Source organism: Drosophila navojoa, chromosome 2 (genome assembly GCF_054131105.1).
Source record: "Drosophila navojoa isolate 15081-1374.11 chromosome 2, UAZ_NAV_1.0, whole genome shotgun sequence".
Taxonomy (NCBI): Eukaryota; Metazoa; Arthropoda; class Insecta; order Diptera; family Drosophilidae; genus Drosophila; species Drosophila navojoa.
The window spans coordinates 25,265,277-25,291,861 of record NC_142890.1 but is presented as its reverse complement, the minus strand read 5'-3'; the positions used below and the strand labels follow the sequence as shown (position 1 = coordinate 25,291,861).

The 26,585-nt window shown below is 42.9% G+C and overlaps 1 protein-coding gene and 1 long non-coding RNA gene across 4 annotated transcripts in view; one reads left to right on the top strand and one right to left on the bottom strand.

Annotated features, from left to right (window-relative positions):
* The window catches only part of Antp (homeotic protein antennapedia), a 125,057-nt gene that overhangs the window by 92,483 nt on the left and 5,989 nt on the right, over positions 1-26,585 (top strand). Inside the window, exons 3-6 of one of the 3 annotated variants that reach the window (XM_018113308.3) lie at positions 16,974-17,233; positions 17,287-18,034; positions 18,195-18,233; positions 18,347-18,569. In XM_018113308.3, coding sequence (XP_017968797.1) covers positions 17,411-18,034; positions 18,195-18,233; positions 18,347-18,569 — 886 coding nt within the window. In that variant the 5' untranslated portion in view covers positions 16,974-17,233; positions 17,287-17,410. Of the gene's footprint in view, positions 1-16,973; positions 17,234-17,286; positions 18,035-18,194; positions 18,234-18,334; positions 18,570-26,585 lie in introns of all 3 variants that reach the window. The other 2 variants (XM_018113306.3, XM_018113310.3) reach the window with 2 other exon arrangements.
* On the bottom strand, positions 12,414-13,248 carry LOC149092275 (uncharacterized). Its single transcript, XR_016196227.1, has 2 exons — positions 13,111-13,248; positions 12,414-12,978 (listed from the first exon to the last, which is right to left on the bottom strand). It is a non-coding gene; the product is annotated as an uncharacterized LOC149092275 (long non-coding RNA).

Below are 26,585 nucleotides of genomic sequence, written 5' to 3'. Positions count from 1 at the left end.
TGGAGGGCGTTGGCAAAACTTGCCACACATCGTTGAAATCTACCGAAATCTATGTGCGGCAGCTGAACGCAAAGTGTAAAGCGCAAAGCGCAGGGCACAAAACTGTTTGAATGCCGTGCGACGCTTCAGTTGTGTACACGTGGCGTATACGTAATATTTACTCATTGCTCGCACAGTGGAGCGAATGGGAATATTATGTAAGATGGAAATTATGTATTTGCTATTTTTTATATGTTAAATATAGACAGGGAAAAGCGCCTAAAAAACATAGATACAAACTGTTTTTATCATATATGATTTTATTTTTAAAAGTCTGAGATTTTTATGATGTTTTGATCAATTGATCTTACACTTGTATATTTATATCTATAATTTACATTCAATATCCATATATTCGCTATGCTTTTAGGCATGATATATATTATATATTCATTGTGTATCATTTAGTAAGAAAGCTTTAGCTGTCCTTTTTCTACATTTTAATTCCAAGAATAAGCTCTCTATTTTATCTCTCTCATAATGTTTTTGCACCACTGTGCGCTGTCATCGCTTGGTTGCTATTTGGAAATTTATTCACAATTCTTTATAGACGAGTATTTTGTTGTTGTTGTTTTTTTTTTTTTGTTTTACCACTCGCCGTTGGTTACATTGAAATTGCATGTTGGCACGCAAAGGTTGTTATTATTGTTGCTGTTGTTGTTGTTGTTGTAGCTGGCACTGTTGTTGCCACTGTTGTTGGTGTAATGTCTTCTTATTATGCTGCGACACTGCTGCGGTTTTCCATACGGACTAACCTGCTCTGCCTCTGGCCTGTGGGGTGGTGCGAGCTGGCAAGGTGGTGCGGCGACCGCTCGTTGGTTATTGGTAAATAAAACGTCTAAGCGCGCAAATTTTGTATAAAAATAAAATATGGTTTCACTATCAGTGGAAGGGATCGTGTATGCGGCTAATGCTAATAACATGCAATTTCCACCACAGCAACAGCACGCATGCATGCCACACGGCTTTTTCAAATGGGAAGCAGGTGAAAAGTATTCCATTTGCATGAACACCAGCCAGGCAGCCACACCACTGCACTGCTCCTCCTCCTCCTCCTCCCGTCCTTCCACCATCAATCCGTGCCCAGCAACCAGCCGAGCAACCGACTGGCGACGTCTCTGGCAACCCGCAGCGGCGCACCAGAGGCGAAGGTGTTGAAAATTAGTAACTGTCTGTGCGCCTCAATCCTCTGAGTGTGGTGGCCAAGTGGTGCCAGTTACCATCCGAGCAGCAGCTGCTACGAAAGTTGATTGCTCGTAAAGCTCAAGCACAAATAGCAGAAAAAAAAAACAAACTCTATAAACTGATATGCTAAAAAGTAGAAATAGAATTAGAATATCAAAGGAATATGAATGAGATATCTAAAGAAAGAGTTCCTATAAACTATAAATAATATAAACTATTATTTTATATATTTATTTATGATTATATATATTGTGATTATCATCAACATTGTTGCATCATTAGTATTTTATTTTATTAACTGAATTATATGGGTTTGTGGGATACAACACATTTGTTTCATACAATATTCCAAATAATCCTGATTACCTTCAGTTGTTAATAAAATTCTCTTCAATTTTCTGCTAGATCGATTCTATTTCCCTCAATTTCATATCCATGCTCTATCATATTTGCCATTCGCTGGAAAATGTGTGTATTTCCGCCGATTGCGAAAAGCCAATCTAAGCTATGCCAGAAACAATTCATTTAATCATCATCTCCTGTCGCTGATCAGCTAAAAGAACTTGGCGCTGAAATAATTTCATTTCATTTCATTTGCGTGTCATGGAGAATATTTTTGTTAAGAGCTGGGAAGACGGGCAACTTTGTGTGACGACAACTTTACAACGCGAGCGAAACGCAGCAGCAACAACGACAACAACAACAACAACAACAACAACAGCAACAACTGTGGACAGAGGCAGACGGAGGCAAACATGAATAAAATTTGCTTAAAAGTGGACACAGCGAACAAATAAACAAGAACGAGAGCAACAGTGGGAAAGGAAGCGGAGCAGAACCGAACGAGTATATAATCGAGAGAGAGAGAGAGAGAGAAAGACAGAGAGAGAGAGTGAGAAAGAGACAGACAGAGAGAGAGAGAGTGAGCCAGATATTGGGAGAGAGAGCGAGCGATACATTTGAATTGGAGACGACGCTTGGACTTTGGGATGTTTGTAAATGCAGATGTGAGTGTGAATGTGAATGTGAGTGTGAATGTGAATATGAGTGTGAGTGTGGATGTGGATGCTTAATAAAATAATGCGACAGAAGGAACGACAATGACAATGCTGATGATGATTATGGTGATTGCGATGGTAATGATGACGATCGACTGAGCCGAGTGTGCATGTGTGTGTGTGTGTGTGTGTGTGCTGTGGGTAAATTTGCTTGTGTGTGGCGCGAACTGAATTAATGGCTTAATTGAAAAATTTGTTCTCACCACAAGAGTTTGCTTTGTGTCATCGTCTTTGCCGTGGACAAATTGAGCGAGAGTAGAGTTGCCAGCGAGCCAGCGAATCGAATGACAACTCTAGTGAAATATACGCAAGCGGCGAATCTCCAAGCTCAAACAATTTCGACTCTGACACCTTCCTCCCTTATTCTGTATTTTTTGAGCATTTATATTAAATTAGCATTTTATTCGCTGCCCAATGAATTATGGAAGGCATCCACTTAAAAAGTGTAAATCACAGAGAATGAGAAAACGAAAGAGAGAGCGAGAGATAGAGACAGAGGAATCCTGGCATGAAACGAGTTTGAATCTGTCTTTGCCAGACGACGTCAGCGATGGCTTCGTCTTCGTCGTCGTTCCACTGGGGCACTAATCAATTTCATATCAATTTGTAAATTTGCAATAATTACGATAATTAGCTGCGAGTATCTGACGATGCTCCAAGCTCTGCTCGACAGACAAACAGGCGGACACACGGACAGACATGGCAGGCAGGCAGAGAGTGAGGCTGGGACCTGTTTTGTATTCGCCTCCAAATGCATTCAAAGAATGCGTCGAGGTGATAATGAGATTTTCAATTCAATAAAACATCAACAGCCGCAGCAGCATTCGCACTGGCCATTCGCACGTTGCCAATTTTGGACTCGCGCATCGTCGCGAAATCTCTGCATGAATATTTCATTCAATTTACACTTGGCTCGCAGCGTTTTTGCTGCCCTGCTCCGCGTGGCCAAAAGGAGCTGGCCAAGGATCTTGCAGCAGCTAATTAAGTAATTTTTCATTTTGCTCTGTATTTGTCTTGGCAACTGTTGTTGATTTTTTGCCCTCTCTTTCGCTCATTCTCTCTGCCTGCCTGCATCTTCCTCACTCTCTCCCTCTCTCTCTCTCTCTGCTTATGGCTGCTTAATCAACACCCTGTCCAGCTGCTGCGAAGTTGGAATTGGTTAGCGGGTCTGCTGTTGACTTTTTCTTAATTGCTTCTTACAGCTGATTAAGTGCCACAGCCGTAGCAATTGAGCACTCGAACTGGGTGCAATCGAGCTTGAAATTGTAGCCAGAGTTTCCCGCATGCCTGCAACTGTTGCAAACGGCCTCATGAACAACTTGCCTATACATCGAGTTATAGTATATAGATTTCAAACTAAGCTTTGCTAGCGGAACTTAGACTTTGAACAACTTGCAGTTAATATCTAATAAAAGGTAACAATTTAATAAAAATCAGATAGAAAGATATATCAAACTAAAGTAAAATATTTGCTGAAGAGGAAGTAGGTGGAGGAAAACGAGGAGAAGGAGGTTTAAATACAATGTACATATGTTATATACCTAAAATTAAGTGTGAGTAGAGGAAGTGAAAATTGAAAATATTACAGCCCTGCGATAGAAAAGAATCCTTAATATTTATTAGCTATAAACATAAGTTCATTAAGAAAGAGGTTTGGTCCATCATTCCATATCAAATGTTTTATTCAGAAATCAAATTTAAATATCAATAAAAATATATGCATTAAATTATTTTTGTTCATATATGTATATAGAAATAAAATAATAAAATATATAAATAGAATAATATACATATATAATATATATTCATATTCATATATATTTATTCATTGCTATTTATGTATAGTTAATAAATAAAAATATTTGTGAATAATATATAATGCAATATGAGAAACCCTCAATCCTTTCAATAAGAAATGATTCTCATAAATAATAATTACAAATAATAAATCAAATATATTTGTATATTAAACCACATTCTTCTATGATTTAAATAACACATTCATTAAAATTAAATTTTATTTTAAATAATTTTTGCAATATATATAATAAAAATTTTCTTCAATCCATTCTTTCTTTGCAGGTAAAACTTCAATTCCATTGCGTTAGCCCTTCTGAAAATAAATTGAGGCGATGCTCAAATCAAAGAAACGTAAGAAGAAGAAGAGAAATCTTATTAAATACAATGTGAAATCGCTGCCATAGATTTGTGTAATTAAGTAAATGTGCGCTTGACGCCCTCCCGCATCAATTTGGGTTTCGCTATGAAAATGGAAAAACTTCAATAGAATTACTGGCAGGCCGAGCAAATGAAAACCACCCCACATACATTGGAACACACACACACACACAAACGTAGATTCGAGTAGGGGCAAACTTACCCTGTGGACGGGGTTGTTTTTCCGTTTTGCGCCATGCGCTTGTGAAAATGAAAATCCACCCGAGCTGTGCGTTGCTCTGCGATTACGATGTTTTAATGCCATTTTTAGTTTTTCATCCATATGGCCGGGCCGCCTTGCCAGCTGGACAAGCGTTTCGGCTTATCGGGGCTGGTCAAGCCAGGCCAGGCTAGGCCAGTCGAGGCCAGTCCAGGCCAGTTCGGGGTGTTGTCATTAGCTTCTTGGCAGCGATGCTTGTTGCGTTGGTTATGGTGCATTGCTCGATTCCTCGTTACGGATTTATCGCAGCTCACACACACACACACAAACACACACACACGGCATTGACTACTCCCGTGGGCAAACAACTTAATCTCTGTATCTGTATCTAATGTGGGGACAAGCCGATGGCCATGGCCATCGAGCATATTGTATCTACAAGTAGCTGCTGCCGCCGCGCCACACGAATTCGATAGCCAAACTGCAGTGGAAATGTTTTTATCGATTTAACAGCCGATTTAACGCAGAGACGAATGCCAACGTTTAGAATTTGATGGGACTTGATTTCAGTTGATTTGGGTGAATGAATTTTGCAAGTGCTGATTGCTGAACTGAAAGCAAGGTAGCAAGCCGAGATTTAATATAGAAATGAAGTAGGCAATAACGATTGATTGAGACAATAGTTAAATAGCACAGCAGATTATCCATCGAATCAAGTTTGACAAGGACTTGGTAAGACCTATGAATGGTTTAAGAAAATAAGCCAACTCAAGGCTTGATTGATGCTTATAGAGTGAATATTAAGTATCTCTTAATTTGATTCACTTGATTACGAAGAAAATATTAGATTATTACATATTTCATTTCTCATCTTATAAATATTACACGTAAATTAATTTATCTGCTCTTTTATTATATGGCAAGAGCAGAGCTCATAAATCAGCCAAATTATAAATAAATATTTTTCGATAGTTGCAGCTCTTCAGCATTCGTAGGAACACATTTAAACCTCCGCAAAAATATATATATATAATTTTGTTTTTTGGGAAATCCCGCTGAGCTCTAACCAGCTGCATTAGGTTGCAAATTTAATTAAATTAAACTAAATTGCGAGTGCATTTAGAGTAAATACTTTTGCCCTCGGCCATTTGTAATAATTAAGCTAAATGCCCTGCTGGCCGGGGGCAGGGCTAGAAGGGCCGCTGGAGCAGGAGTGGGAGGAGGCGGCGAGCGTTTCTGTTATTCTTTTTAATTAGCAGGCAACGCCAATGCCAACCGTTGCCAGCCGTCGCCTATGGCATCAAGCTCGACGTCGACCGCGGTGTTGCAACACGTGCACACAAAAGCTGAACTGAGGCGTGGCCGGCCCCCCGCTCCAGCACCCAACCAAAGCGAATGCCAAGCCGAAAGCAAGGCTCAGCCCACAGGCCTGTTGGCCAAATCCCCAACGGGACCTCCACGTTTCATTTTCGTTTTCGGTTTCGGTTGCTGTTTTGTGGCTCTGTGAATTAACCGCGCGCAGCAACAGCGAAAACTACTTTGGCAAGGTGTCAGCTGCGCATTAGGCGCGGGCCGCCCCCGCCCTCTTCCCGAGCCGGCCTGCTAATGGGCGTGCTTGCGGCGCAGGGCGGCAACCGCTGGCAGCTCGTCATGTTGCCAGCTAATTTCATGAAAGTTGACATGGAAGCACATGTGAAATCAGGCAGAGGAGCTGCAGCTAGGAGATGGGCGGGGCACTGTAGTGTAGTAGGTGTCCCGCAACAATGCCCAATGGAATTGTTTCATTTGTTGTTGTGTTGCCTGCGCCTGGCTCTGGCTTTGACTAAATTAACATTGACGTGTGCGTTGTTGTTGCCGTTGCTCCAGTTGTTGTCCCAGTTGTTGTTGCTGTTGTTGCCACATGTGCCATTTGGAACGTTGCTCGTTGCTACGTTTCTGCATTTATGTATATATGTATATTTTTTGTTGTTACTTTGTTGGTAAACCAAATGAAATATTCACACATTTTCCATTTTATATTTTGACTTGTAGTTGTCGCTCCATGTTACATATGTATATGTATATATGTTTTTTTTCCGACTGTGTTGAAGTTTTTGTTGCCCTATATGAATATCATATTTGATGTGTGTGCGTGTGTGTGTGCTTTTTGTGGCCAGCATATAATTATCATATCATAGAGCAGCGCTTGGGTTAAGCAGCACAGGGATTGGGTCGTTCGGGCCGACGGTGGGAGAAACAAGTCTCGGGAGTGCAATGAGCGCGTCCTTTTAAAGGGATTTGGGGGCCACACACATTAGCATAGATAGAAGCTTGTGGAGGGGGGAGCGGGAGGGTGTAGGGTTGCTCGCTTTGCTTCCGCTGACTTAATGACAATCAAATGTAACTTGAAAACAATTTGGAGAGTTTCGTTGGAGAACTAACTGTAAATCTTGTATATATATATATATGTGTGTGTACAAAATATTCCCAGCCAATTTCTGCAGCTATCGAGCCATAGCTTATTGGCTTCAATGAAGATTTCCTTTGGTTTCCAAATTCAATTGGCGCCTAACCAATTTAAAGTCTATCATTTATTTTTGGGTCAGCGCAAATGAAATCAATTAAAAGCCGGCTTGCCACAGCGCCAGCTAAAAGATACAAAGATACAAACAGATATGGATACACAGATGCAATTATGAATTGCTCAGCTCGATGCTCGGCATTGGGCCGCTTGCATAGCTGCATTTTTCACACTATTCACTTAGGCAAACACTTCGAGCAGCTAAAGACAGATACAGATACAGATGCATTTACAGATACAGATACAGATGCAGCTACAGCTACACTTGTGTGTGATTTTCTTAGTGCAGCTGATTTCTCAGTCAAGTTCAGTTTGCAATTTGTTTTTGGCGCGCATTTGATTTGCATTGTTGTTGTTGTTGTTGCTGCTGCTGCTGGTGTAGCTGGTGTTGCTCTCGAGGCATTTCACGCTGCGCTGCATTTTCTTTTTGTCGTTGTCAGGCCGCGGCGCCGACGCCGACGCCGACGCTGACGGCGACGCGGGCGCGCCCGAGACGGAGCCAACGAGCCATTGCCAGACGGAAAGACGAGCTGACAGGCGGAAAGATGAACGTTTTGGGCGAGGGGCTGAGGGCTAGGGGTACGAGGGGTACGAGGGGCTGACAAAAGCCAAGTCAACTCAAGTCGTGTCACGGCAACAGCCAACGCAGCGAGCGGTGGGCGGGTAGGTGGGGCGTGGAGGGGTGCCTGCTTCTGGGGCGGTCGCGTTTTCCATTTCGTTGAAGTGGAAAATATTTTGTAAATATTTTCGTGTGCGTGTCTTTGTGTGTGTGTGTGTGTTTTTTTTTCGCTTTTCTTCGCTTGTTTTCTTTGATTTTGTTTCGTTTTGTGCGGCTGCCTCCGCAGTTGTTATTTTTGTAAAGCTGCGAGTTTATTTTTTGTGTGGCAGCCACCCCACCGGCCGCCCCTCGACAGGCGCTTGTTGTGTTTTGTATTTTTACAAATATTTTGTGTAATCTTTAAAGCAGACAATGATGACAGCGACGACGATGGCGGCATTTTGTGTCACATCCTGAAAAGTGCTCTCTCATTTTGTTGCTGCCAAAGTATTTAAGCACGTGCGCACAGTGGGGCCAAGACGAGAACGTATACACTGTGTATGCGTGTGTGTGTGTGTGTGTGTGTGCTTGTCGGCGCTGATGTGGCCCTGGGGCGGCGCAGGCCGCCAGCCACATCCCTTTCACCAAACGTATCTAAGTATCTGAGCTGCTGTGTGTATTTGTATCTGTATCTGTATCTTACGCTGAAATGGACTCATATTTCGCGACAGGGCTGTTAGTCAGCAATTCAGTTTGGCCCCGGGCCCCGAAGTCAGTGAGCCTGTCATGACATTCACTGGCTCTGGGCGACTCTTTTGCGTTTTGTTTTAGCATTTCTGCTCATATTCTCTGCCTTCCTCTCTCTCTCTATCTCACTCTCTCATCCACTCTGTGTTTTCTCTGAATAAAGCGACACAGTGTGGAAGACAAAAAGAAAAAATTGTATATAGAACAAAAGTTTTGCTCATGGCCTGTCGCTGTCAGAGAAGTGTCAGGCGGCAAGTTGAATAGGACAGGGATAGAGACAGGGCGACAGCATCAGGGCGGGCAGGCGGACAGGCAGGCAGGCAGGCAAGCAGGCATTCAGGCAGTCGACATGCGATGGGAAATGGAAATGAAATAGTTGGTTTTTGGGGAGATGGAGGAGGAAATCTCAACGATTTGAATAAGTAAATAAGCATCTATATGGATCAGACAGTGGAGAGCACATGGCTGCAGTTGACGGTGACATTGTTAATAGGACTGAAGATGAGCGCAAATAAGGCAGAGTAGTCAAATACTCTGTAAAATAACAAATAAAATTAAACATATGCAAAACAATTTTCTTTGGATAAATGATGTAATAGTTATATAAATAATTAAATACAAATAATAATAATAATAATAATTACCAGATGATTTTAAGAATATAAAAATAGGTACTATTTACTTACACAGTTTGATAGATAAATAAAATATTTAAAAGCGAGATTTATTTCTAGATGGATATTTGATAGATAAATTATTCATTCATATACATACATATCAGAAATACAGATAAATATATAGAGGGTATATGAGTCAATAATTGGCTAACAAATAGATAGACAAAGAGTAGGCAACAGAAAGATAAAATTAGCAATAGATAGATTATGTATAAAATATTAGATAAGTTATCAACTACATCTATTAGACTATCGATTAACCAATCTAAATATGGATTAGCAAATATATACTTATATATGTATATACACACATATGCATATGTATATGTGTATTGACAAGCGGATTAATAATCTCGTTCTTCTCTTAAGCCTTACAGTAAAACTAGCTTAAACTTTGATCTGCTTGCTTTAGTCTCTGTGATTCCCACACACACACTTACACACTCATTGCCTAATTAGTCAATAAGACGTCATCGCAGCGAGCTGCAATGCCATACAGATTGTTCGATAGTGAATTAATTGCAGGTTGTTTTCAATTAAATTATATAATGTGACAATTAAGTGTGGTTTTTATGACAACTCCTGGCCGCAGTCGCAGTCGCAGTCGCAGTCGCAGTCTGCGCTCCGATAATCGCAGTCACTAACTGGCAATTAGGCAAAGACTCGTTTTTTATGAAATGTAACTGAAATGACTCAAATGAACGTGGCTCTATTCGCTTGTGCCCTAAAGACACTCGCCGTCACGTAGGCAAGGTTAATTGCTCTATTTCGGGCCTGTCTCTGCGTCCAATTTCATGGCCTGCACGCCTCAGGTAAGCGACGCGCACCTGTGGCCCACAGTGCTCGAGGCCTTGGCCGTATCTTACGCAATTCCGTCTCTCGGAAAAACGTCGAACAATTGCATAGGTTACGGCATTTGGTTCTTATGCAATTCCAACTTTCACCTCACCTCCCGCTGATTTCTTGCGCTCCGTGGGAAGCCAAATCGTTGCCCAAGGCAGGTTCCGAACTGCTGTACCTAGTTTGTATTCTGCAAAATTTTGGAAAAAATAGAGCAATATTTCAGTATAATATGATGAATAGGGTAGGAGTAAAGGAAAGCAAAAGCAAAATGAAATATTTTTGAAAATAAATATATTATTAGCAGGTTTAATAAACTTAAGTAAAGTTAAGACATTTAGTCAGGTTGGTTAATTATTATTTCAAACAGGATTTGATTTGATGATTTTACTAAAGTAACTAAAAGAAACCATCTAAAACTTTCGCATATTCAAGCCCAAGTGAAAAGTGAAAAGCGAAAGTCTGTAATTCTAACGAGTCTTGGCTCTTAGTGCTATTTGATATCAAATGCTTTGCGAAAACAAGAAAAAGCATAGAAATTGTCACCTTCTGACCTTTTGCATAACTCAAACGTCTAACTGGCTGAGTTGGTAATTCCAACACAATTTCGGAGCTGCTCATTCATTTGTTTCGTCTGCCATAAAATGCGTTATTTATGGTCAGTGCCTGCAGTTTAATGTGCCGCATTAGCTATAAGGCAGAAAGAAATTAACAAAAATGTATTAAAAATTATGTTCACTTTCATTTGGGCAATAAAATGAAATTTAATTAACACTTAAAACTTGAACAGCCAACAGGGAGGGAGACAAATAGAGCGTGTGTGAGAGAGAGGGAGAGTAAAAAGTTGCTTGCAAATTGTTGACAACATTTTAAGTAGAGTCTCTGGTCAATGGTCAGGCGGTGGTTCGCGGTGGTTTGCGGTGGTGCGCACTTGGAACTGCACACGAAATTATAATTTTCACACGCAATCGCAACGGCGAACGGCGAACTGGGCAATGGGAACTGCGAACTGCGAACTGCTAACTGGGAACTGGGAACTGGAGTTGGGGCTGCTTGCTTGGAATGGTGTCTCTTGTAGCGACTGCTGTTTGCTTTGTGTATTTCCTTTTTCTTTCTGTTGTGCTTTCGTCTTTTTGTCTGGCCCCAAACGCACTTAACAATTCAATTGTGGCAACGCATTACGAGAGCGGGCAGCTGCCGGGTACTTAAACGTGCTCTCTCATTATTAGACAACAACAACGATGACGACGACGACGGGGACAACAACAAAAAAAGATGGAGAAACAGACGACAAGCGTTCGCATTTGCACTTAACAAACACTCGATAAAGCTGCAACAGATCTTAACAGAGTGCCTCCCGCCCCAACTCCCCCTCCTGTACGAGCCGCTGTCTGCGGTGCGTGAGCTGCAGCGTGCGTGCGTGAGTGCGTGTTGTATCTGGGCCTGGACTCCAACTGCAACGGCGGCCATGCGCATGCGTGCGTTGCGTTTACGCATTGCCCGGCTTGTAATGAAGGCATTCCTCATTACAACACTGATGGAGGACAACAACAGAGCGCTGGTCATGTTGTTGCCAATCAATTGGCAATAGGCGACCGAGGCTCTCCTCCTCCGCCACTCGGCGCTGCCAATCAACGGCAACAGATGAAGTCCAGTGTGGACAGTACAGACAGCCAGCATCCACTTAACTTGATCGCTGCCCGGTTCCCTGGCGCGTTATCACAACGGGCAGCACCAGCAGCAGCCAGAGCAGCGGCAGCAGCGAAAGATTGATCGATCGCTCGATGCGACGGGCCGTGCCATGTTTGCGATGGATGATTCGATATGATCGCAAATTTATGTATTGTGTACATTGTCAGCATTTTAGGCATAATTACGAGCAATGGCCGCAATCGTCCTGTCTGACTGATCGATGTACCCTCCCCGGCCCCCGCCATCTCTGTCAGCGGCCATCATTAGCAATGCAGTCCACTTTTAATTGCACGCACTCACATATTATTGGCCAGCTAGGCCCGGCTTGGCTGGGCTTTGGAGTCATGTCAACTGTCCTGGGACTGGCTTCGGCGCAACTGAGGTCTACCGGCGCAAATGTGTCAATTAGATTTATTATCAGTTCTTGTTCTTCTGGCCTCAACATATTCTCATATTCCCAACTGGGCTGCAGTTGGACTCGGTGCAGGTGCCTACGCGCTGCACACTGGGCTCATGTCCATTAGTGAATGCTAAATAGGGCCAATTAAATGTAAGAAATACGTCTACAGCGCTTGCTTCGCTTAGCCATGGGCAGAGAGTGCTAAGCCAAGCCAAGTCAAGCCTCACTTTTGCCTCTGCCTCGCCCTTTTTCCCTGTTGCCCTCTTTGGCAATTCCCAATTTCCAATTCAAATGCAAAACTTTATTTATGAACCGGCAATCGTCAAGCGGCTGACATTTTTATTATCAGCGGGCAGCGCGCGCGCTCCCAAAACCGAAAACGTTGCCAGCTGTTGTTGGCCACTTTAGCCCTTCCTCAAGGGCCAACACAGCAGCAGCAGCAGCAGCAGGAGCAGCAGACGTATCCCTCCCCGTCAATTGATAGTCGGACTAGCCAAGCGTCGCGGACGGCCGCGTTGACAAGCTCAATTTCCAATCGCAATAAAACGCAGCACTCGAAAAAAGATAAATGTGAGAAAAATGCAGGCCTCGCTGCCTCGCAGTTCCCATCGCGTCCCGCTCCCCTGCCCGCTGTCGTTTCCGTCTTGATCGCCGTTTGCCTCTTACGCTCATTCGTCTTTATGCAACACCGTCGCTAAATCGCGTGGGCTTATCCTCCAGCAGACCAGACCAGACCAGACCAGGCTGAGCAGTCGACGAAACGAAACGAAACGAGACCAGAGCAGAGCAGAGCACACCAGACCAGGCCAGGCCCAGCCAGGGAGAGGACCTGCCGACGCGTCTGTGTTTTGGTCCGCTTCAAGTGCTGAAATTTATAGTGGTAATAAAATTTTATTTGCTCCTTTAGCTGATGGCACAATAAACTCTTCTGGCATTCGGCCTGAGCACGTGCTTCGAGTCGCCAGTTTCTGTTTTTTATGCCCTCTTAACTACTTACAAGTTGTTTTTTGTTTGTCCGCTCAAACATTTTGAGCAATATTTCAAGGTCGTTTGCTCAGCGTTTATTGATAGTTAAGATAAATAAATGCGTGGGCCTAAAGATGTGTGAACTTACTAGGAAATTAGCAAGGCAAATTGTTGTGCGAGCTAAAAAGTAAATGGGAAATACTCTTTAGCTGAATCCTTTGCTCTTTGAAACTACTTTTTCCTTGAACATGATTTTTTATGGTTTATTCCTGTTTGAGACTTGCTATAAAAGTTTCTATTTATGTTTTATTAATTTATGAAATTTACAGTTACAGCTTAAGTCTCCTGTTCACTAATCCGTAATCAAGGTGGATCTTAATAGTAGCTCTGTTTTAGTTGGCCCAGCCAATTAGTTGTTATTTAAATAAAATGCTAAACAGTAATTTAAGCAGCTGGCGCAGCCGAGCTGAACGTTTTCAATTTGGCTTAATTGAGAGGCATTCGTGTACGTCTGGCCTCCATCTTCCTGGTGTAAGTCGCACTAACTGCCTTTTGTATGTTGACCGTTACCTTGATTCATGGCTCGTCTCACTCTCGTTTGCCGTCTCCCTCTAACTATATGAAGATGCCGACAACAACAACTGTAAACACAACAAAGGCGACGCCTTCGCATGGCCGCTATGCAAAACTATGAAGAAGAAGCAGGCAACAACAACAGCGACAGCGACGCCGACGCTGACGCCGACACCGACACCGACGCAATCGTAAATCAAAATGGCTGCAGCTGATGGCTGAAGAATGAAATCATTCATTTTCATTCCATTCCATCATGAGACAGCGCATGCGTGTGAGTGAGTCGGTTTCGGTTTCGGCATCGTGTTGATGGCTGATGGCTGTGTCTGCACGTGCCTGTGTGCGTGCCACTGTGTGCCTATATATACATGTGGGTGTGTGTGTGTGCTGATTAACTGCATTGCCGAGCTCTTGTTATTGTTGTTGCTTGTTGCCTTTGATGGATTGGCTGCCATATGCGTAGCGCTGTTGTTGCTGCTGCTGCTGTTGCTGCTGTTGTTGTTGTTGTTTCACATCAGCTGTAGAGGGGCCTCCGTTGTTGTTGACGACTTAAACAGGTAACGGTACTGCCCATATGCCATGCGCAATCCCGTTTCTTTGTGCGAGTATATTTGTGTGTGTGCTAAAGTGGGTTGGGCTTGAAACTATGGTTGCTGTCTTCGCTAATTGCATGAGCAGCTGCACAGTGGTTAAAAGCGCTCAATAACTGCTGATAGTTTTCTTACAAGAAATTGTCAAGAGAATATGTAACTTAATGACTTGATTTTTTAATTTGTTTTAGATTTTCTGAGACTAAGAGAGTGTGCTTAAATATAGGCAATAAGAGCCCAATAATTCTGATACACATTTTCAATAATTATTTTGTAGTTATAAATTTAAGCATTTTCTCCCTAATACGTATTAATAAATATCGCTATAGGATGAATACCTTCGAATTGTCTGCATTCAATTTAATAATGAATGGCAACGGTTCCTCCACTGTTGCTTAAACATTGCACTCAGCACATTGTCAGCTGTCAAGCTTCGTTTATTCCTTAAAAGGGGGCGCCACATGTCTGTCAGCCGAAAGCGACATCTGTCAATAAATAATGAAGAGTTTCAATTTGTGGCCGCAAGAGGGCTTAACACGGTTTGCCTGAAAGTATGCAATAAAATTCTCTTGCTTAATTTTGTGGCCTATTGAAAGGGAATTTATGCTTGAACAAATGATATTCTCAATGGATTTAACTGAATTTAAATATTATTTAAATTCGAATAAAGACTTTACGTCAACGACTCAGAATATGAATCAACTGAATTCTATTTCCTGCAACTTGTAGATCAGAGAACAATTAAAGCCTTGTGCTCGTTGCTTTATTTTCTGTTGCAAATCTTTTATTGCAAATCAAATTTTAGCATTTGTTCGCTTGAATAAATCACATCAGACAAACATAAATCATAAAGTGAGCACACACACACACACACGCACGCACGCACACACACACACACATAACAGTAAATGGCATAGTACAACAACAACAACAACGTCCGCACAAAACACACATCAGACATTATTATCATCTCGCTTGTGCTTGACTGAATTTCTTCGCCCCTTCAACCAGTCACGGCCAAGGCTGCCGTCTCGCTGTTGGCGTTCATCCACTTCCCTCTCCCCGCCTGCGCCTTGCCTCCACCTCAAGCACCACATATCTGATAACCACCTACATATCGTATACTCGCTTATGGGCATCTCTGTAGGCAATGCGAGCCACCAGTTTTCCCGGATCCGTTAGTTATTGGGTGGCTGCGCTGGCCTTTGGGCGGGCGCAGCTTCCTTCCGGCTGGCATTGTCCTTTCGCGCCGAGCATGTCCTCCCGCTCCCCATCGGCGGCCAATGTGTAATTGAAAGGGAAGCTTTCGCAACGGCAACGGCAGCGGCAGCGACGCAAGAAATTATTTCGTTAACAAAAGCGAAATAACAGAGCATGGGAGTATGACAGAAGGAACAGAAGGAGGAGGAGCAGCAGCAGCAGCAGCACCAGGACACAATACAAATACAAGCGAGGAGGAATGTTAAAACGAAAGACCAAAGCAAGGAGTGAAAGGGAGAGGAGGGATGCGGGCGAGAGTAAAAATATGCAGGCAGCGCTTGTCGCTGAAATATTTTAAAGTTTTACATTTTCTCTCTTCTTGCGCTTCGGCCATTTCGCAAAGTTGCAAAAGTTTCATTTCCGACAACAAGTTACCGTTAGTTAGTTTTTCGGCAGGGCTGTCACCACCATCAAGCACGAGTGGGAATGGCAGTGGGAGCGAGAGAGAGAGAGAGAGGCAGCTGCATGCATACATATATATGTATATGCATGGCATGTAACGTGTGTCTCTGTCTATCTGTCTGACATCGCCAGCCTCAATGCGGCTGACTGTGTGTGTGTGTGTGTGTTTGTCTGTCTCTGTCTGTCTGCATTGTTCGAGTTTTGATTTATGAGGTCAGAGACTCGTGATAATGAGCCAGGAAATTAAATCACTTTGACCGGAAGGATGTCAGGTCAAAGGGGGATAACACAATTGATTTCATATTCATAAATTCAACGAATGTTGTCAGCCTGTCAGCCAGCCAAAACCAATGAATGATATTTCAGTTAGGAATGCCAAAAAGAAGCCCCAAATGGCAGCAATAACCATAAGTGGGAGCGAGAAGCTGCTCAGAGCACTCTCAATAGTTGCATTAGCTGATTATTGTGGCTACTTGAACTATAATTGAAATATGCGATAAGCGAGTAAGCGAATATGCCCATATATGAACATATTTTCGAATTTATTCAAAATTTGACATGCATTAATATACTTGGAATCGAATAAACTTTTAATATATGTATATAAAAATGTTTTTCATTAGCCCTTAATGCTCTCTCTTTCTTTGACTCTCTCTCACTTGCTTTCTTTTATCATCTCTCGTTCTCGCTCTATCTCTCTCTTACACACACACTCCTTGTGTCATCTTCCCTCTTCATATCGCTCTCTCTCTTCTTGTCTACCCATTAATCCATATCTCTCTTCCTCTTAAATCACGCCTCTTTGCTCTGCCAGTATTTGTCTCTTTTTGCTCAGAGCTTCTGATCGCTTTGATCTGATTTTTAAGAACTTTTCAAAGCGTAGCATAAACAATCAATCAGAAGTTTTGCCCACAGAGCGCGAAGCACATGTTGCTTCAAGCTCAGCGCACATGTCGGAGCAAATTTCGAGCGGCACTTTGAATACAAGCTTTGAGCGATAAACAACAAATCGAGAGATCAAATGACGATTGAGCTAAAGCGCCAATGCATTTTCTTTGTCTAATTGCAGAGTTTCAAAATCAAAATTGAAAATACCAACTAGAGGTTAAGGCTACTTAAGGATTTAGGCAACAGCAATTACAGCACCAACGGATTTTCTACCAAATTAGGAGGAAGCGAGGAGCCAACACAGCAAACAGAGGACGCAAATCAATTAATACCTCACCCCCTTACTCAAATACACTTACATACACACACACACTCACTCACACACATACTAAGTTTAAGGCGCAACTGTACATTGTACTTAAGTGTTCAAAGGATATTTAGGTGAGTCTGTGCATGCAAGATGCTCTGGTCATTGACGACTAATCCCCTTGCAGTTTACTTTGTATATAGGAAAGTAGCTAAAAGCACACGGAGCCGAGTCACAGTCACTAGCAACTAAGTAAGCGCTATCCACAGCAACAGTTCGAGGCAAGAGTTAGCAGGAGTAGGACGACAAAAATGACGATGAGTACAAATAACTGCGAGAGCATGACGTCGTATTTCACAAACTCGTATATGGGGGCGGACATGCACCATGGCCACTATCCGGGCAACGGGGTCACCGATCTCGATGCACAGCAGATGCATCACTACAGCCAGAATCCAAATCAGCAGGGCAACATGCCCTACCCGCGCTTCCCGCCCTACGATCGCATGCCCTACTACAACGGCCAGGGCATGGACCAGCAGCAGCAACAGCAGCAGCACCAGGGCTACTCGCGCCCTGACAGCCCCTCGAGTCAGGTGGGCGGCGTCATGCCGCAGGCCCAGACGAACGGCCAGCTGGTCCAGCAGCAGCAGCAGCAACAGTCACAGCAGCAGCAAGCGCAAACACAACAGCAGCAGCAGCAGCAGGCGCAACAGGCGCCGCTGCAGCAGCAGCATCCTCAGGTGACGCAACAGGTGACACATCCGCAGCATCAACAGCCCGTCGTCTATGCCAGCTGCAAGCTGCAGGCGGCCGTCGGGGGCCTGGGCATGGTGCAGGAGGGAGGCTCACCGCCGCTGGTCGATCAGATGGGCGGGCATCATATGAATGCGCAGATGTCGCTGCCCCACCACATGGGCCATCCGCAGGCACAGGTGAGTAGAGATCATGCTATAGAGGTATGGTGGGTAGCTCGTATGGGTTGCTGCTTGGACAGCACTGCCTGGCATAATCTTAGCCTAAGCTTGACTCCTCGCTTATAACATTCTTAACGCTTCCTTCCATCTCTTTCACCTCTGCCTCCGCGTTTCACAGCTGGGCTACACGGATGTTGGCGTTCCCGACGTGACAGAGGTAAGCGCCACGCAACTGACTTTATGCCTTTATTCACTTTACATTTCTTCTTGGTGCTGGTTGCATGGCATTCCTAATCCTCGATCAATACACTAATCTAGATGCATTCGCAGGTGCATCAGAACCACCACAACATGGGCATGTATGGGCAACAGCAGACAGTTGTGCCGCCGGTGGTGGCACCGCCGCAGGCGATGATGCATCCGGGCGCTGGACAGGGCCCGCCACAGATGCACCAAGGACATCCCGGTCAGCATACGCCTCCATCCCAAAATCCGAGTTCGCAGTCCTCAGGGATGCCGTCTCCACTGTATCCCTGGATGCGAAGTCAGTTTGGTAAGTGTCAAGGAAAGTGATCGACAATTCCACGAAACGTATTAAGTGGAATTTTTCTTCTTCTTATAGTAGTGGGTTGCTGTAGTTAGTTACTTGAATGTAGTTTAACTAGTCATAGTAGTAGTTGCATACAATCAATTAAAAGAACCAACAACATCTACAACCATTTCATTAACAAAATTACTTTTTATTTCATCTTACTGCCATATAATTGTGGGATATTCTCCCTGTAAACCCCTATTATTATTAGACTCAAATGACACTGGGTGAAAATGGTAGCCCTCTAGACATTGACAGTCGCCGCAACGATCTTTTCGTTCAGTTTTACTGGCGTGCACTGCTTTCAGTGCGTGTCTTAAGCCGCTTTTGCAAGCAGTTGAACTGCTTGACCATGGATTTAGCTGCACTGCTTAATGAGCTATATTCAAATGGAAATATTGAGAGGAGTTTGAATATTTTGTAACAGAGACACTTAAACTTTTCCCAAAATATTTTAAATTAATGCAAAATGTAGGAAAAAGTTTAATTGCTTAGGCAATATAAACAGAACTAATTGTGCTTCATTTATTTCTTTATACAAATTAACTATGAAGGATTCAAAATCCAAAAGTTTCGCTTACATGCATAAAGAAATGATTTAATTATTAAAATGAGTAACAGAATAAGATATGTTAAAATAGCAAGAATGTTATTTGTCATTTTAATAATTGCATAGCTCCTTGCAAAAAAAAAACTGTATTTCCATAATTAAATATTTTACTTAATTTCTTTACTTCATTATGTATGCAATCGCACAGCTAAAATCTTTGTGTTTATTGTTTATCAAATTAATAAATAAATTCGTTACTCCTCAGATATTTCTATTTGCAATATTTATACTCAATAAACATTCATTTACGTGCAATGCTAAAATCCAACACTGTGCTCGACCTTGACACGTCCGAGTAATTTCACTTTATTGCCTTGGCCAATCGCTCGCATTAGTCGTAATCCATCTGCAATGAACGCAAATACACCGTCCCCTTACCTGACGTTTGGCCAAATTCGCAAATTTCCGACAACGAAATCGATGAATGCACTGGCAAAAGTAAAATAAAGGCTGCGACAAATGTCACGCAGTGTGAAAGAGGTCGAAAGAGGTACAAACATGGGTCAGACTCCGGCCTCGAGTTCGATTCAGTCGTCACAGAAGGCGGTCTCCCAAATAATGCAAATTGACAATAGTTTTGAAAACGAAAGCGAAAAGGTTGCCAAATCGGAGCGTAACTAATCCGCAGACAATTTCCGTAAAAGGCTCTAGACTAGGACATGGAAACAGAGCGAGCATCAGGCAGAGAGCAGGAGGCAGGCGGCAGCAGGAGGCTGGACGAAGTATGCGTGCGAGTTGCATAAACACAGCTCTAGGCAGCTGGATTTGACAAACTCAAATGTTGAAATTCCCTTTTCCTTTGCTGGCGAGTGAAAGTGAAGCGTGAGAGAAGGAGAGGGGAAGACAGAAAGGGAGAGAGAGTGTGTTTAAGTGTGCTTAAGTGTTGGTCTGCCGAAAGCACTTCCTTTTCCTCAAAATACAGCCTTGTCGTTGGTCATTACTAAATCGCCGCCGAATTGTTTGTCCACATCGAGGCTCAGGCTAGCTCTGGCCCGGCTCAGGCTCAGGCTCAGTCTCAGTGTTTTTTGCTCGCTCTTCTTTTATTTCGCTGCCTTGGCCAGATTGAGATGTAAAGCAGAATTGATGAGCGCCATTAGTTACACGTTATGTGCAATGGATGCCATCAATTTATTAATCTCCAGAACACGCTGTGGCTCCACGCTCCACGCTCCACGTTTCATGCTGCCCCATGAATGGGTCCGACCTGGACCTGGCCATAGCCAAACACTTCGTCGTCTTAATCCAGCCGCTGATCCTTCACCTCCTACTCCACCGCCTGCCTTCGCTCCACCAGTGGCGTGCAAAAAATACGAGAAATAAGAAAAAATTGTGCGCCTACGAAAAAAGAAAAAAAAAGGCAACCAGCCCGCTGCGGTGACATGAAGTTTTCTGCTTCTTTCTATACTTTTTTGCTTTGATATTAAAAAATGAAACAGAGACAACGCCAAGCAGCGACTCGAACCTGAGACCCGACAAAAACTGTCTCCCGCGGAGGGTGCGGCCCATGGTCCGACTTAGACCTGGACTCCAAGTCGAACTTAAAGCCAAAGTCGAAGCTGAAGTTGGAGTTGGAGTCGAGGCACTCTGACTGTGGCACAACATGATCTCGAGCTTAAGTTACGATGATTAAATGCATACGAGTTTCTTTTTGCTTAGCTCTTGCCTGCGACTTCTTTTTCCTATTGTGCAGCCGACAAAAATAGTTGGGACAGTGGGTAGACAAAATAAAAAATTCTTAGTTCGATTTTGGCTAGTGACAATAATTGTGAATTTCATTTATTTAAAGCAAGTAAGGATAAAAATTCACTAAATATACATATGTATATACATGAAAATACTTGTGGCCTTTGCTTCACTCTTAAATTCCAACTTAACTGTTAAATAAGTTTGTAGCTCAATATCTACAAATAGTTCAGATAAAGTCTTTGCTTAGTCTTTAGCTCTATTTGATATTACTATTTGCGACTCACCCAAAGCTTTGGCCCACTCCACTGTAGCTGGTCGGCAACTACTTAACGCCTCGTCATATTTCACGCGGGCATTAGGCAAATAACTAAATAGTGCCGATCGTGACTGGCGTCCTAGAAGCGTTCGCCATTCACAGCCGAGAGCCGCGATTCGCGCGGCCTCTGTAGGGGCGAGTGCATTGTCGCTGCAACAAAGCGCGATTTCAATTAAGTTGTAACTCATGAACACGAAAAGGAGCAGACAGCCAGAAAGGGCGCAGTCAGCAATCCCTGCCCCAGACCGATTCCAAGTTCAAGTCCAAGTGCAGCGCTCTCACTCTCTCGCTCCCTCTCTCCCCCTCTCTCTCTTTCTATCTCTTTCTCTTTCTATAGAGCTTGTGGTGGCTGTGTTAATGTTGTTTTGATGCTGTATTGGAGAGTTGGCAAAAGTTTTAAGTTGGTTTTTGATAATTTGCTCATAAGCAGCAAAAACTTGCGGCCTTTGGCTGCCATTTGCCTCTCTCTGCTGCTCTTGCCTTAGCCGACTCTGCTGCCTTTGTCGTTCCGCGTTGGGCCATAAATTTAAGCGACAGTCAACAAATATTTGCAACAAGTGGCTCTTGGTACAGGTCTAGCCAAATGGCAAAGCCTGCCGGCGCATCCTTCAGCACACACACACAGCATACATATACATATATGAATATGTATTTAGATATGTATATATATATTTGTGGAGCGAAAGAATTTTATTTTCTGACCTTGCTGCGTTGCTTATCCACATAAAAGTGTGTGAATATTCAGAGATTCAGGTTTTTATAGCTAGAGACTGCATTGGAGGAAAGGACTTGAATGCAGCGAGCTTAATAAATGGCTTCATAATTGGAAGTCAGCTAGAAACTGTGCGCACTTCTTATGAGTATGCAAGTATGCAAGAAATTTAAATTTAAATACTTCTCAGGCTATGCATGTTAAATAGACGATTAGTCCAGATATTACAATAGTCTTGAATGGTTCTAAAATGAATTTTCTATTCGAAAGATTTGTCTTTAAGCTCATTCACACTGTGTTAAATTCCAACTGCATATTTTTTATATAATTTTCAATTCTAATAATATTCTGAGATTTGGATAAACTTGTTTTCTAGCTGAAAAACGCTGGCGATTTCGAGTGATTAAAAAATAATTGAACAACAACCGGTTGCACCTTAGTTTTAAGCAAATACATTTATAGAGAAATATTATCGTAAAAAGCTGAGCCCAAGCCAAGCCATTTTTATAACAATCTTGAATGTCATCAGATATAGATTAGGTGTAGCACACTCTGCGCTTCTCCTTGGTCTCTACTCGACTTATCCATTTATCGTATACGCTTTTAATCCAATTGGTAAGCGAAGAGCTTCTATAGCTCATCTATATGCCGGCTCGTTGAGCGCGTTCGGGTGGCAAACAACTTTTCAATTCTTTCGAGTATGAAAAGTGCACTTCATTGTGCGCATTATGTGCGACAGCTCCCAATCTCGCATTATAGCCCTGCCCCAGCCACAACACCAGCCCCTGCTCCAGCTCCTGCTCCTGCTCTAGCCACAGTTTTGGTTCCATGTCAGTGTCAGAGGGCGCAGCACAATGAAAAGAACTTCTCGCCAAAAAGTTGCACATTGGATGTCACCCCTTGTCTTGGCCCCGCGCTGTCCGCCGTGCCGTCTGTGTAGTCTGTTGCGAAAGTTTTTTACGGCTCCATGACTGCTACGTAAAACGTTGATCCCCGGCCATCATCCGCTGGCAGGGCAGAGGCCCCGCACTTGGCGCTGGCTTTGCAAACTTTGCCCGCTCTCCTTCACAACGACTTTGTTGTCTGTTCTCGGTTCTCGCTGCACTTAATGTGCCCAAGTCGAGTCGAGTCGAGTCCTGGCCGGAACCGTCGTTGGTGCTGGCGCTGGAGTTTGCTAAGTTGAGGATTTGCGCGCAAACTACTTTTCGATGGCAGCGCGAGACATTTGAGACAACAACTACTTAGGCAGGCGATTGCCCCGGCTTACGGCGCTGTCCACTGGCTGTGCGGCATTGTGTTGACGCATTTGCTGCCAATCCACGAGTAGCTGCCACCTTCCGGCGCGCAATTGAGGCGTGCGGATCAAAAGATAATTTGCCAAATGCGTGAAGATTTTTTTAAAAATATAAACCGTAACCACAGTCACAGCCACTGCCACTGCCTCTGCCGCAGCCACAGCCACAGCCACATCCACATGGCTGCCCGCACCACCAGCTCAACCACTGGCAGCTGACACGGCCTGTCAAAATGTAAGCGACAACGACAACCGAACCAAAAGAAAAAACAAAAAACAAAAAGAAAAAACAAAAAATGACACAGGAACTTTTGGGATTTCCATGTGCGGCAAAAAAGTTTAATAAAGCGCAGCAAATGCGAAAAGGAAATTTCGCTTTTATTCCCAGCTCCACGTTCCCCACTCCCCACTTCTCGGACTTACCCGTGAACGCTTCTTGGTCAGCATAGAGGAGTAGTACAAAAATAATGGCAACAGCTCGCCAAAGGTCCTCGGGGTATTGCCCCGAGGCGTCCACAACAACAACAAGAGCAACAACAACAACAACAGTTGCCTCGATTGTGGGTGTTGTTGCTTTTGTTCGCATTCATTCATTTCGCTCAATCGCAGCGCTGTTTTTGGTATCCGCTTCTCGTATTTTTGTATTTTTTTGTTTGTATTTTTGTATTTTTTGTATTTTGGGATTTGGCCAACCTTTTTGACAAATTACGAATATTATTCATGCAGCAATGAAGTGAGGTAGCTCTCTCGTGGTCTGCCCAACAACTTGCCCAGCAAACAGAGCCAGCATCAGAGCCCCAGCTGTATCCGTATTCCGTATTTCGTATTCCTCTAGCCATAAGGTATTCAAGCCAACCAGAACGAACAGAACCCTCAATCACTCAAGCACTGTGAATCACTCCAATCCAACATAGTTGAGATAAATGTAAATAGAAAACGAATCTATTGATATATGGCAAATTCAAAATTTAAAAATAATTAATAATGATTAAATTTTGATTGGCTGCTCATATCCAGAATGGTATTTAAAATTATATTTGTATTCAAAACATCAAATAAGAAATTCAATAATTATTAATTAGCAAGCTGTAATTATATGTAAAATTTAGAAAAACAAATTCATTTTACATTAAATTCTTGTTAATTGTAAAAAAAAAAGAGCAGAAAAAACAAAATTAATGGAGTGAAAAAATACCGAAGTATTGTTATATATTAGGTATCTAATATGATATAAATAAATATTAACCATATTTTATTTATTAGAAAACTGCAACGGTTTCAATTTCAATGTTTTTTAATACCTCTATCAACTCTTTACATTCAATTAATTATGATTACATTAAATTGAATTTGAAATATTTCATTTGACATGCATATTAAATTTTACTACTTATATACATTCACTTATTACGCAACTCGACTGATGTCTGGGCATATGCATACACCAACTCGCTGATAGTTCCGATAATTTAGTCCATGCTCAAGTCCTTGTTCAAGCTGAGAGTTGTTAGTTGATCCGCGCCGTCGACGTCATCAATGTCAAGCCACATGTTTCATGGCTCCGCTCGTTTCAATGGCCGACACTCGCGCCTGCCATGATGGAACAGGCGCTCAGCTGCTTGACCGACAGCCAGCGCAGGAGCGAGCGAGAGGAAAGGCGAGCGAGCAGGCAACAGACGTAGAGCGGGTGAGAGCGAATCGTCTCTCGGTCCGCCTAGGGATATCTGAGTGCTCGTCGCTCGCCTGTCTGCCCGACGACTGCCTGACTGCCTGAGTGCCTCCCCCGTTTCCACTGAGCTGGTGTGCGCTGCCGTCTCGCATAGCATGTTTTAGTCAGCTGTCAAATATTTTGACATGGGTAGCCGTGGCCAGCCATGCAGCCCGAATCCGAATCCGAATTCGAATACTCGAATTCAAAATGGGGAACATAGAACAAAAAATTAACTGTGCGCCAAACAATATGCATGGCTAACGCGAAAATGATAAACTATTAAATGCCCTGTAAAGCAGGTTTGTTTTCAGTTAAAAGTCTTAAAATATATGAATATTAAATTTTATTTAAAAGTTCTATAAACTCTATTTTCATATATTAGACTTTTGTTTTGATTGAATGATAATTGAATTGAATTCCCGATTTGCTTCAATGACTTGAAAATACCCTGAATCAATTTGAAACAACATTAAACATTGATCTAAAGTAGACATTAAATGGTTACAAGCCTTCTCCAATCTCAATATACCCCATGTCTGTAGGGTAGCTTAGTTTGCCCCATAGTTTATCTGTTTTGCCTTTGTTTAAGCGATAACTAAACAAAGTTTAAGCCACCTTCACCCTCGCTCCCCTTCGCTGCATTGTGCATGCAGCGACGTCTCTAATGAATGCATTCATAAGGCAGACTCCTTGCCCAACGTATTTGATTTTCATTTGCGGTCCTTTATGCTCCAGTTGTATGTGTTCCTTTTTTCCGTTTCTGTCAACTTTTGTCGATTTTTAACCCTCTTAAGTGCTTAACAAGTCCCAAATTAAAAAGTCGCAGCGTCTCCCGAGATTATGGCCGGCAAAAGGGAAAATGAAATTAAAAATGTTTATATAATAAATGCTCTGCTGGTCAATGGTAATTTTTAATTGTTGACGTTTACCTCTGCCACCTCCGCGCCCTTTGACTTTAATTAAAAATAAAGAAACTGAAGCATGCAAATAAATTTTAACAAAAACAAAAATATGTATGTCCAGTCATCAAATCGGGCAAGCCTCAAACTTTAACTTAGACTTAGCCAAAAAAAAAAAAAAAAAAAACAAAATTTATATAAAAAAATTGAAGGCTTTCCCGTGGCCAAGGGCGAATGCATCGCTGAAAGTTTTTCCGCAGCAGCAGCTGGAAAATGTCCGAATGCAGAGAAGCGTAGTGAAAAAGTTTTCCTATGCAGATATGTGCCTCCACGCTGAGGTTGCGCTAATTGGCAACTGTGTCAGCGACTGTTGCTGTTGCTCCCCGCCGCCAGGGGGCGCTGTTTATATAGTGCAAGCTCATCGCCTGACTCGGCGATTTTGGCCGTGCTGCTGCTCGCTGCTGGTGACATCAGAAGCAGCAACGACTACTCGCATGCCACACACGAACATTCTTGACTCTGGGCGCAGAATTTATCAACTCGCGGGCATAAACAATAATAATTTGCCAGCATTTGTTGTAGCGGCTCGCGCGTTTGTCCGTAATTTCCGCAATTAAAAAAACATTTACTCGCATTTGATGTGTGCTTTTGACTTTTTGCTGTATATTATTTTGCAGTTTATGTATGTGTGTGCGTGTGTGTGTGAGTGTGTGTGTGTTTTTTTAAATTTTTATTTTCACCTTTTTGCT